The sequence below is a fragment of the Panthera uncia genome (assembly GCF_023721935.1).
Source record: "Panthera uncia isolate 11264 chromosome B2 unlocalized genomic scaffold, Puncia_PCG_1.0 HiC_scaffold_24, whole genome shotgun sequence".
Lineage (NCBI taxonomy): Eukaryota > Metazoa > Chordata > Mammalia > Carnivora > Felidae > Panthera > Panthera uncia.
The window spans coordinates 44,169,738-44,182,917 of NW_026057580.1; the positions used below are offsets into that span (position 1 = coordinate 44,169,738).

At 38.4% G+C, this 13,180-nt stretch overlaps 1 protein-coding gene across 2 annotated transcripts in view; it reads right to left on the minus strand.

The window, feature by feature from the left end:
- Nucleotides 1-530: 530 nt before the first annotated feature.
- Nucleotides 531-13,180, minus strand: part of UBE3D (ubiquitin protein ligase E3D) — a 239,155-nt gene continuing 226,505 nt past the window's right edge. Inside the window, exon 10 of one of the 2 annotated variants that reach the window (XM_049653938.1) lies at nt 531-692. In XM_049653938.1, the coding sequence (XP_049509895.1) occupies nt 531-692 (162 nt within the window). The remainder of the gene's footprint in view (nt 693-13,180) is intronic. The other variant, XM_049653940.1, reaches the window with a different exon arrangement.

Genomic DNA, 13,180 nt, shown 5'->3' on the forward strand with positions numbered 1-13,180 from the left:
GAAGAGCATTTACCAGCTCTCCGAGGAATTCATACTGATAAACACCTTAGTTATGCTCATATTTTTGTTCTAAAATGCACAATTCATCCTTTCTAAATCAGTTTCCTTAAATTACTAAGAGAGCTCATTAAGATAAGAAAGATTTATCACCAGTTTAAAAAAAAAAACATTTTGTGAGCTCATGAAAGCCTATAACAGGAATCATTTTCCTGAAATGTTTTTAAAACGTCCCAAGTATTTGGCTGGTAGCTTCTGGTATTGTACTACAGGGGAATGGCAAAGATACAGTTTTGAATATTGAAGTCAGATATTAGGTACTTCTCTGTTAGACATATCACTAAATTACTTTTTAAAAGATATTGTGCTTAGAATACTGTGACATACCTCCACACCACTATCCAGAGGCAATAAATACAAGTTCTTGCTTTGGATACATGTGACTTGTGGGGGTGGCGGGGCGGGGGGGGGGGGGGGGGGGGAGACAGAGGAGAGATAGAGAGAGAAAGAGAAGAAGAGAAATTCTTAAATTATCATTTTGGCAGTGGGCCTTGACTTTGAGGTGACCAGACTTTATTATAACTATAGTGCATAATTGTTCTTGGTTGCTCCAAAGTGTGGGGTGAAATCGACAGGTAAGCTTCTCTGAAGGAAAGTGATCTTGAGCAAATTTCAGTCAGTGTTGATCTCATTCCCTGAAAGGAGAGAAAGACTAATTAATAACATGGTCTTTTAAATAGAAACTCTGACAACTGTCCAATTTCATTATTCTAACAACCTCTTTCTCCACCTCCAAAGAACAATGAACAACTCTTATTAATTTTCATAAATACTGTACTATGCAATCAGGAAATAATTAATTTGGAGCTCTTCATCAGTAATGGGGGTGAAGTTCCTTAATGAACAGCCTCCCTTGAACTCAGTGATGAGACCACTATTCCTGAAATATTTATTGGTATAAAACTACATCAGGGACAGAAAAAAGAAGCAATTTTTTAAAAACCAGGTCAAATCTTGAATAAGGTATGCCTGGTTGCTTGTCCTTTTTGGCACTGAAGGAATAAAATTCTAAAGAGTACTAGAACTTTAAAAAATACACCTAAATATTATTTTTGTTAAAAATCGTAGTTGCATTTTTATGCATCTTCTCTGTTATAGCATATTAAATTACACAAAGTTATACACGTATATAAAAAGACTTCCCTCAAGAAAACCAGCATCTAAGTCCTATTTACTCAACAGCAGCTCTATCAACATTTTGGGCTGTATAATTTTTTGTTGTGAAGGCTGTCCTATGCTTTGTGGAATGTTTAATGGCATCCCTGGCTCTCTACTCAACCTAAAAGCACCACCTCTTGCCCCAGTTATAACAGCCAAAAAAGTTTCAGACATTCAGGACGTACAGACAAATGTCTCCTGGAAATAAAATCACCTCTCGTTGAGAACTAATTGGATCTAAAACTCAAAAACCTTTAAGTACATAGTTTTCATAAGAAGGATACAACGATAGATTGAATAATAGCTAAGCATCAAGAGAGGTATCTAAATAGCTAGACAACTGGATGATCTAGTGGTTATGAGTCAGTTGGTTTAGGTTTATATCCTGGCTCTACCTTTTACTAACATGGGCAAGCTACCTGTCTCTTCTAAGTCTCAGTCTCTCCTCTACAAAATAGGGATAATAATAGAATTTACACATAGGGTTGTCTTGAAGATTGGACAAAATAAAGCACAGAAAGATCTGGAATGATGTGGATCAACTACCATTACCACAGGTGGCCCTCAAACTTTTGTTGGATAGACTAGACCTATAAACATGTACCTACCATTCATATAGATAGACATTAACAAGTGCAAAATTTTTTAACGTTTTATTATTGAGAGACAGAGAGAGACAGAGCATGATCATGGGAGGGGCAGAGAGAGGGGGAGACACAGAATCTGAAGCAGTCTCCAGGCCCTGAGCTGCCAGCACAGAGCCCAACGCAGGGTTTAACTCACAAACCTCGAGATCATGACCTGAGCCAAAGTCAGATGTCCAACCTACTGAGCTAGCCAGGTGCCCCAATTTGACTGAGTATTTTAGTGCTAATGGAAATGTAGGCTTTGATTATGCATTGGTAGAATGCTGTTTACATTTTAAATAATATGTTTTATAACAAATACAACATGCTTAATCTCATGAGTTTTTCCTTTAGAGGAAAAGGACATACACTGACCCAGGAAAAATTCATCCAGAATGATCAAAATGGAGACCTATCCTAGAAAAGTCATTGAATTTCCAAAATAAGTACAAAATTTTGGAAACAGACAGGCAAAAATATCAAGCAATAGATATGATGGGAGAAAAAAAATAAGACTGATCTAGATTTATCCATAGAATCCAATGCCAAAACCCAGCAAATCAATACCTATAACATTACCAAGAAAGAATTGTGAGCTGTGGAATTTATATGCAGTCAATCTATCTTTCATATTCTATAAAAGCTTCAGTCAAACCACTTAAAATATGTAAAAATTCAGGTAATATTGCCATGATTCTTCCTTAAGAAAACCATTAGGTGACAAGTTTCATCCAACCAAAATACAGCTTGGGAAAGTAAGCAAGAGAATGATGATGAACAATTAATATATTTCATTATAAATCAAAGAAAGAATATTTTAACATGATACAACTATTTAAAATTGTGACAGGATTGTGAAAAAAGGCGGTAAGTTTTTTGATGGCCTCATCTTTAATACCTGGAAATCAAAGGATCTCAAAGGTAACAGAGTCAAATAATACAAACTTAAACATACTTAGCTACTCAAAGGGAGACACTAAAAAAGCTAGCAGTATTGATTGAAATAAGTTGATAAAGTAAAAGAAAAGAAGGGGAAGGAAGAGGGAACACACAAATTTCAGTATTGTATATAGTAGAAAACTAATAAGTACAGTCTAAAAACATGGAGGAACTAAAGATACTATATAAAACTATAATTAAAAGGTAACTAGAACAAATATGCAAACTTCTTAGTATCAAAAAAACTACACAGAGGCAAATTGAATGAAAACAGGCTACAAAGTAAAAGTCTCTTCAAAGTAGAAAAGATAGCATGAACTAAATTGACAGAACCCAGACCAAATATACAGGTCATATCGATAAAACTAAATGGCCTGCACTAACTGATGAAAGACAAAACCTGAGTCACAAATCAAAACCCAATTCTATATAGATGAAAACTTAAAGTGATTCAGAAAGTAAAAATAAAGAGATAGCATTAAAATTTTTTTTTAAATGTTTTTATTTCATTTTTGAGAGAGAAAGAAACAGAGCATGAGCAGGGGAGGGACAGAAAGAGAGGGAGACACAGAATACAAAGCAGGCTCCAGGCTCTAAGTTGTCAGCACAGAGCCTGATGTGGGGCTTGAACTCACATATGGATATCATGACCTGAGCCAAAGTGGGATGCTTAACCGACTGAGCCACCCAGGTGCCCCAAGATAGACCGCATTTAACAAGCAAAAGCAAATAAAAAGAGAGCAGGGCTTAGAATTTTAACTGTCAGAATGGAATCCAGAGCAAAAAGCATTAAACAAGACAAATAAATCTACTTGTAATGACACTATGTAAAATCTACAATGGAAATACAACTGCTACAAATATTTCTGTACCAAATAACAGCAGCATCAGAAATAGAGAAGAAATTATAGGAGATTCAAAGAAAAATACCAAGAAACACATTAGTAGTGAGAGATTTGAAGTCCTCTCTCTTTGTTGACAAGTTGTGTAGAGGAAAAATAAGTAGAGTTATAGAAGAATAAAATAAAGATTAACAACAGAGATCTAACTGATAAATATAAAGTTCTGCACCCTGGAAAACTGAGACTATATCTTCATTTTACATAAACATAAACATTCACAAAAATTTAACAACATATTAGACCCCAAAGATAACATTGTAAGTTGGGAAATGTAGAAATCACAATTCCATCTAGAAATAGTAAAACTCTCCCTTAAACCATTCTTGAGTAAAATAGTAACTAAAGGGGATCCTGGGTGGCTCAGTCAGTTGATTGTCCAACTCTTGATTTTGACTCAGGTCATGATCCCAGGGCCGTGGGATCAAGCCCCACATCGGGCTCTGTGTGGAGACTGCTTAAGATTCTCTCTCTCCCCCTCTGCCTCCCTCCTGTCCGTGCTCTCTCTCTCTCTCTCTTAAAAAAAAAAAAAAGAAAGAAAAAAAAAGTAACTAAAAAGCACAATTACAAATTTCTGGAAAACAATGTTTTAGGATGCTGCAACATATCAGAATGAGCGGTGCTGAGAGAAAACCTGATAGCCTTAAATGCCTATTTGAATAATAATAAAGGCAAAAGGCACAAGCATCCAACATTAAAAGTTATATAGAGATCAGCAAAATTGACAGAAGAAAAACATATAAAAGGAATTAATGAAGACTATATAATAGTAATTAATAAGTTAGAAACATACAGTAGAACTTATAAATAGATACAAAAACTCTTTTTATGAAGGAAGAGGAAGGGTGAATAATTAAGTAAAATCAAGAAACAAAACAAAGAAGAAAAATTGTATAAACAAAAAAGATGATAAAATGGAAATGCAAACAGAAGAATTTAAAGAATCACGAGATTCATTTTATTTTATTTTATTTTTTTATTTGTTTGAATTTACATCCAAATTAGTTAACATATTGTGCAATAATGATTTCAGTAGAATCCAGTGGTTCATCCCCTACATATAACACCCAGGGCTCATCCCTACAAGTGTCTCCTTAATGCCCTTTGCCCATTTAATCCATTTCCCCTCCAGCAACCCTCAGTTTGTTCTCTATCCTTAGGAGTCTCTTAAGGTTTGTCCCCCTCCCTCTTATTATATTATTTTTGCTTCCTTTCCTTTATGTCCATCTGTTTTGTATCTTAAATTCCACCAATGAGTGAAGTTCTATGACATTTGTCTTTCTCTGACTGACTGATTTCACTTAGCATAATATACTCTAGTTCCATCCATGTTGTTGCAAATGGCAAGATTCCATTCTTTTTGATTGCTGAGTAATACTCCATTGTGTGTGTGTGTGTGTGTGTGTGTGTGTGTGTGTGTGTACCACATCTTTATCCGTTCACCTGTCAATGGACATTTGGGCTCTTTCCATACTTTGGCTAACTTTGACTATTGTCAATAGTGCTGCTATAAACACTGGGTGCATGTGCTCCTTCAAAACAGCATACCTGCATCCTTTGGATAAATACCTAGTAGTGCAATTGCTGGGTCATAGGGTAGTTCTATTTTTAATTTTTTGAGGAACCTCCATACTGTTTTCCAGAGTGACTGCACCAGTTTGCATTCCTACCAGCAGTGCAGAGGATTCCTCTTTCTCTGCATCCTTGCCAACATCTGTCCTTGCCTGAGTTAATTTTAGACATTCTGAATGGGGTGAGGTGGTAACAAGATTCATCTTCATAGAATGTGGTGAATTCTATGGAAATCAATTTAAAAGCCTGTATGAAATAGATAACTTTCTAGAAAAGGCCGTTTACCAAAACTGACAAAGGAAATGGAAAATCTAAAGTAAACTAATTTCATTTAAAAAAAGAGAGAAATTGGGGCACCTGGGTGGCTCAGTCAGTTAAGCGTCCAACTGCAGCTCAGGTCATGATTGCCTGGTTTGCAAGTTCGAGTCCCATGTGGGCTCTCTGCTGACCACTCAGAGCCTGGAACCTGCTTCAGATTGTCTCCCTCTCTCTCTGCCCTTCCCCCTGCTCATGCTCTGTCTTGCTCGCTCTTAAAAATAAATAACATAAAAAATAAAATAAAAATTAAGAAATAAAATAAAATATGCAAAACACAAATTTCCACATGGCAAAGGCAAAACACAAGGGGGAAAAAGGTAAAAAAGAAAAACACACAACATATTTACACACATATCCCAATCGCTAATATTGCTAAATTAAAAGGAGCCTCTACAACTTGACATGTGAAAGACCAACAACTGAGGTTTAAAAGGCTATGAACAGTTTGCAGAGCAGAGAGTCAAAATGGCTCCTGGACATATGAAAAGAAGTTACTAAACCTCAGTGCTAGGGCTCCTGGGTGGCTTAGTCGGTTAAGTGTCCAACTTCAGCTCAGGTCATGATCTCACAGTTGGTGAGTTGGAGCCACACATCGGGCTCTCAGCTTAGAGCTGAAGCCTGCTTTAGATTCTGTGTCTCCCTCCCTCTCTGCCCCTCCCCCACCCACGCTCTGTCTCTGTCTCTCTCTCTCTCTCTAAAATAAACGTTAAAAAAATTCATTTAAAAAATGCTAAATAAAACAATGAGATGATATTTTTCACTTGTACTGGCAAAGATCAAAAAGTGAGATAGCTCACTGGGCTGAGAGGGGGAGGGAAAAGGCATTCTCATGCATTGCTGCTGGGAGGCCACATTCATTCAACCACCATGGAGGACTATTTAACAATAGCATAATTACAACAGTCCTTATCCTCCAACTCAGCAACTTCACTTCCAGAAATATATCCTACAGATAGATATATTACTGGCATCTCTGATGTGGTACTTACACAAAGGTACTTATAGTCACACAAAACTTAGCAAACATTTGCAAACAACCAAAATGGACATTAACAGGGAAATTATTAAACAAATTTTGGTAAATGCATACAATAAAATCAGAAAGAACAATAATGTACTAAAATGGAATGAGCTCCAAGATATAATGGTAAGAAAGGAAAGGAAGGTAAGAAGGGAGAGAGGGAGGGAGGAAGGAAGAAAGAAAAAAGTGGCATAGAACAGTGGTATAAAGTCAGGGTTCAATATTTGGGAATGGATGCACATATTTGTTTATATACACAGGCACACAAACTGTCTCTGGTGGATACATAAGAAACTGATTAGTTTCTCAGTTGGGGACAATGGTGGAAAAGAGATTTGCCTTTCCCTATACAACCAAAAAATGCCTTTTGAACTTTTTATAAATCTATTTTTGAGTCTATAGGTTGGATTTGGTCTGTAGATTGCTAGTTTGAAATACCTTCATAATTGTTAAACTGAAAGTGATCATTTTTTTGTCATAAAAGTACTTTGTCTAAATTTATCTAAATGCATTATAATAGTGGGATCAAGCAATTGGACTTTATCCCAATATGACAATTATTGCAATATAAGTACCATAACTCCTATGCCCCAAATTCCAAGTTTATTATAAAAATAAAGTATTTCACTATGTCTGAGATGGGATTACTCTATTACAGACTATATCATACAGGGCTTTCCTTGACAACCTTTCTATCTCTGACATGATAACTCTATAGTAAAGGTTGATTCATTTTGACTGAAAAAAAAATTAATCTGTCTTGTTAGAAGTTCAAGGAAGAAAAAAAGGAGAAAGAATAGGAGTCTGTTTTGCTCTGTTCATTTCTCAAGAGAAACATAAGCTACATTTGCTCATATTTGGGGACAAGTTTAAAAACATAAAGGCTAATAAACAGAAAGTAATCATATAAAAAGAGAAATAAACTCACCATATCTGACAGTACAATCTCAGAAGAAAATTTTTCTTTTTTTATCAGAAGGGTTAAGAAACAAAATCACCCTGAGTTAACTCCAAAGTACTCTATAGATTCAAATCTCTTTTGTCAGTCCCTGAATGGTCCGAATTTCTCAGATTTGAAGACTTTTTGAAATTTTTGTAATGTTTATAGTCAGCCCATAATTTCTTGCACACATCTGACTCCCAATTAAATCTGTAATGGATTCTGACCAAACTGATACTTCCTATTTTGAGTAATATTTAGTGCCGGGTCTAAAGAACCTACTGCAAATGATATCTACACATTGATCGCATTTTCAAGTTTTTCTTCCCAAAAGACTACTTCAGCCTCTCACCATATAAACTGAAATTACCCACAGTCTTTATTGGACTGTTTATCCATGCACTCAGGGCTATTATTTCATATAAAAGGTTTTTGGTGAAACAAGAAGTATGTTCTCTTGACCCTTGCCCTTTAATTAGTGTAAGCTCCTTGGGGACTGATGCTCTGGCTTCATAGCAGGTAATAGAATGGGTCTAGAAAACAGTGCTAAAATTAAACATTCCTGCCAAATGTTTCAGGCAATCCTAAACCGTGAAATGCCTGCCAGCCCCCTGAGAAGATCAATAGAGCAACCACTGGACATATAAAGCAGAACCGCCCACTGCAAAGTCCACTTAATGAAAATCCACAATGGGCGATAGGTCTGCAATATAAGCACATTCTTACAGAATAGATTCCCTTTGTCTGTGCTTCTTCTGACTCCAGTGGATGGTCCAATGAGCAATTAGGCCTGCAAAAACTAACACCTACCAGACCCAAACTGATTAGATGGCCTCACATAAATAAGATTAGATTATTTTTAACTTCTTACCTTTAGGAATCACTAGAGTACTGATATTAAACACAAGTATTCTGGGGTCATCTTGAGCAATAAGGCTTTTTCATTAAGAAATTCAACTCCAATCAGCAAACATTTAGATTGGCTACTGTAGAAAAAGCACTTTGTCTTTTATCAACCAGCAAATTGATCCATGTCTTTTGGTTTGCTTCATTAAATTTAACGCACACGTATCGTACATTATTTTTAAGAGGGAAGACATGCTCAAGTGTCACCGGCTCTTCCTAATAAATCCATCAATACAGTGGGGTATGCTGTATCTACTTTGCAATTCTATACTACATTAGAATCTCTCTTTCAATAGCAAGTTATTTATCTTCCTAACAATCTATCAAAATAAATATCTCCTAAGGTACAGTATTATTAAATATTTTTCACAGCTGAAATTCCCCAACCCCCTTAGGCAGAATTAATAGCTTTTGTTCATACATATATCATGATGCTTCTCACATTTTTAATGGGTGCTGTTGTTGATGGATCTTTTATTACTACCAGATTGGGACCCCCCCCTGCAGGTGGACAACAGGTCTTATTCATCTCTGAATAAGTCCCAATAACTTGCACAGAGCCTCCCACAGTATGATGAATAAACAATGAAATCTTATAGCCAGAGTTTTTCAGTCCTGCTGGCTAATCCCCATAGCAATGCCGGGGTGGGGGTGGCAGGGCAGAGAGGGTGCAGGGTGTTGAAGCACTCTAAGACTATTTCCCCTGAGTTCTTCTCAACTCCATAGCCCTCATTCTCCTTCTCTCTTCAATTCCGTTGCTATTGTGACTACTAGATTCACAATATAAGTCTCTTCTGAGTGTGTCAGTTGCTGCACAGAATGGCAATTTAGACCCATAACAGTTCAATGTAGGGACAGACAGCCTATGGCACTGAAATGACAACACAGCGCCTAAAGTCCCTGGTGGTGACACATTGTCACACTGCCCACTGCATAGCCCTCTTTCATGTCTCTCCCTCAAAGTCTCTCTCTCTCTCAGTTTCTTCTCTGCTGCTCTCTTCTCTTCCCCGCTCCATTATTCCCATTTCCCTGCTTGTGCCCAGGATAGCCTATGGGCTAAAAATATCGCTGGGTACAGATGGAAAATGGCCAGCAGAGTGTTACCATTCATCTTTCATATGCCCAGGACAAAACTCATTAGTTGATTCTTAAGACTCTTCCCTGCAATCTCAAAATTCTGATACAGGGCTAGAGACAGCCATCAGAAATTAATATGAGTCTGTTAATCTCTAGGGAATTTTCACCTTTATGACAGTAGAAAGTATTAATTTATATAAACCTTAGTACTGACCTGACAAAAAAATATATATTCCTTTTCTTTAACCCCCACACCCAACCCCATTCTGATTGACTGGTAGTGGTTCTTCCAGAGCACTGGGTTTAAAATGATCAAGAAGTAGGCCCAAGAAGAAAAGGTATTATAAAGCATTAGCCACATCTTGCTAAGTGATCAAGAATCAAGAGCAGTGAGATACATACTAGTTATTTTCCCCATTTGCCTAACTCTCTCATCTGGTAAATTACTATTCCAATATTCTTGATGTAATCACCAGGGCTTGCAAAGTTTGTTTGATTCATTCAACAATTAACTGAATTTGAGTGGGACGTAATTAGAATTGAGTATGAGCCGGCACTATGCTAGACACTGGACACATAAAGATAACTAAACACAGTCCTTAATCTCAGGCAACAGAGTCTAGCTTCTCACAAACTGGGTTTGGTTTCAGCAAAACCAGCCAGTAGACAGGGTTGTCCATGTTCTTGCAGTTTAGGAAATGGTTTGCATCAAACCAGCCTTTTAATTGAACAAAGAAATCCTAACCTTGGATTCCCAAAAACCTCAACCACCAGAGGGGAGAGAAGGTGGAAATAGGTGAAATTGGTAAAGGGGATTAAGAGGTACAAACTTCCAGTTATTGAATAAATAAATCTTGAGGATGAAAGTGCAGCTTAGGGAATATAGTCAATAATACTTTAATAACTTTGTATGGTAGCATGGTAATTACAGTTATAGTGAGCATCTAGTAATGTGTATACTTGTCGAATCACTATGTTGTACACCCAGAACTATTATAATATTGTATGTCCACTAATCTTCAATTAAAAATAAAATAAACAAACTGTAACTGGAAGAAAAACCCCATTTACAATAAACTTCCACAATGTAAAGCAGGTGGAAAGAAGTCCAGTATATAGACCTATATAAAAAATAAAATACCAAAAAGAAAATGAAATTTTTTAAAAGCCCAAGCCAGTCAAAAGTATTCCAATGGGTCTCCCCAGATTTTCTAGTTACATTTGAAAGGGGCTGTGGGTGCTTGTGTGGCTCAGTTGGTTGAGCGTCCAACTTCAGCTTGGGTCATGATCTCACAGTTTATGGGTTTGAGCCCCGCATCGGGCTCTGTGCTGACAGCACGGAGCCTGGAGACTGCTTTGGATTCTGTGTCTTCCTCTCTCTCTACCCCTCCTTCACTCGTGTTATGTCTGTCTCTCTCTCTCAAAAATAAATAAACATTAAAAAAATTTTTTCATGTTTATTTATTTTTGAGACAGAGACAGACCATGAGCAGGGGAGGGGCAGAAACAGAGAGGAGACACAGAACTGAAACAGGCTCCAGGCTCTGAGCTGTCAGCACAGAGCCCGACGCGGGGCTCAAAGCCACTAACTGTGAGAACATGACCTGAGCTGAAGTCAGATGCTTAACCGACTGAGCCACCCAGGCGCCCCAACATTAAAAAAAATTTTTAAAGAAAGGGGCTTAGGGTCCATGATGAACGTTCAAAAACAAAATATTGAGTGTTGTCACTCCAAAGAATTTGAGAATCTGTAGATTCTTACTTAGACAGTACACGATACTGGTAACAACAGCTGAAATGAGGACAAACCTAGAGAAGTAACAGACTGAAGCAATATGGTTCTGTACGGACATGAGTATAGGCCATGCAAGCAACTGACTGATTTTCCATAATAACCAGTTCAGGGTTAGGTATGAAAAACGTAGAAACTGTAACACTGACCCATCCATGCTGGGAGTCCCAACTAGTTGTCTGTGCTACAAAGGGCTGTTTCCTTGCAAGACAAGGACAGGACAGCAGCAGGGCAAAGAGGACAGGACAGAATGGAATATGGACAGTCTGGGCCCTCTGAGTTGAATACATACAGACCCTGTCCTCAGGGTCTCCTCTCCTCTCTAGCAAGCCTCACGGTACCTTCAAATTCAGAATCCTTCCCAGCATTAGGATGCTGCTGTTTTCTAGATCTCAAAACCTTGTTTGTGATAAGACAGCCTTAGACATCTATTATATCAGCAATTTGGGGGTTTTCTTTCTTTACTTGCTTGGGTTAGATTTGTACATAGGCTTAAGAAAAGTCTCCTAGCTTTTTTTTAACCGGATATATGCAATATGTGAAATAAATAATTTTTACCTAGATACATTCCAACAAGAATTGGGGGATGGTGTGTTTTCCCCCACATCAGCGAAAAGACATCCAAGAATTAGTTTACTTGTAGCTGTGGGTCTGTACTCAAAGGCGAGACAGGCATCCTCCCTCCCCTTCTCCTTTGTTAAAATGAACCAGATCCACCTGACAAAGCTATTTCTCAAGGTGCAGTCCTAGACCACCCACCACAAAATCTACCTAGGAAATGCAGATTTCTGGGCTCCACATGGGAACTGTTAAGGGCGCAAAAATCTGCATTTTAACAAATTCACCAGATGATTCATAAAAGGACTGAAGTATAAGGATCCCTACGATTTTGGGGGTAACTGCTCAGTGGAAAAGGACCTTTCCCCTCTAGTCCTTCAAGGCACTTAAAATACATTAGCGAACATAGTCACATCGGTGCAGTAGCATTAGGATAATTCGAAGTTCAGATCACTGGAAAGTTCCCCAAAGTTGGCACGAGGCCACCACCTTCAGGCGGATGGGCTTAGAATTATCCTGTTCCCTCAGTGCGCAAGGCGAAGGAAGGAAGGCCGCGATGTCTGTGATGCAGGGACGCTAGGGCTATTTACAGACTTGGGGACAGATCTTCAGCCCTCAGAGGGCCCCGGGCAGCCGGATCCCCACCCTTCGTGGGATGGGCCGAAGCTGATGTGGCTCCTCGGAGGCGTCTCTGACCCCCCGCCTTGCTATTTGTTGACGGATATTCCTGGCTCCGGAAGGGCAGCTCCCACAGTGAGTCACGGAGGGATTTTTGCCTGCATCTCTGGCCGGTGCTGCTCCCAGCCGAGCACCCATAAATCTTCCTGCCCCCATTGATCAATAGCAGACACAACAAAACACAAGTTTAAAGTTCAACGTGGCCGCTGAGGGAAAGCACACTGTTCGCTGATTCCCCCGGTTCTTTTCAAGAAGGAAGAGCTGAGATAAATATCGAAAATCATTCCCCTGCTATTTTCAAATATCTAACCTTTCACTCTGTTTAACTTCAATAATTGCCTGAGTTGTGACTACTTTTAAAACCAGGTCCAAGTTAAATACTAAGTTACCTACTTGACTTTATTCAGTATAGATTTCCTTCTCCACCTCAAAAGAGCAGTATTTTGATTCAGACACACTTATGTCACATCATACGTATTGGCATGCGCAGAAAACCCCCAGCTAATGCTAACATAGAACAGAAATATTTGATGGGGCGCCTGGGTGGCGCAGTCGGTTAAGCGTCCGACTTCAGCCAGGTCACGATCTCGCGGTCCGTGAGTTCGAGCCCCGCGTCAGGCTCTGGGCTGATGGCTCGGA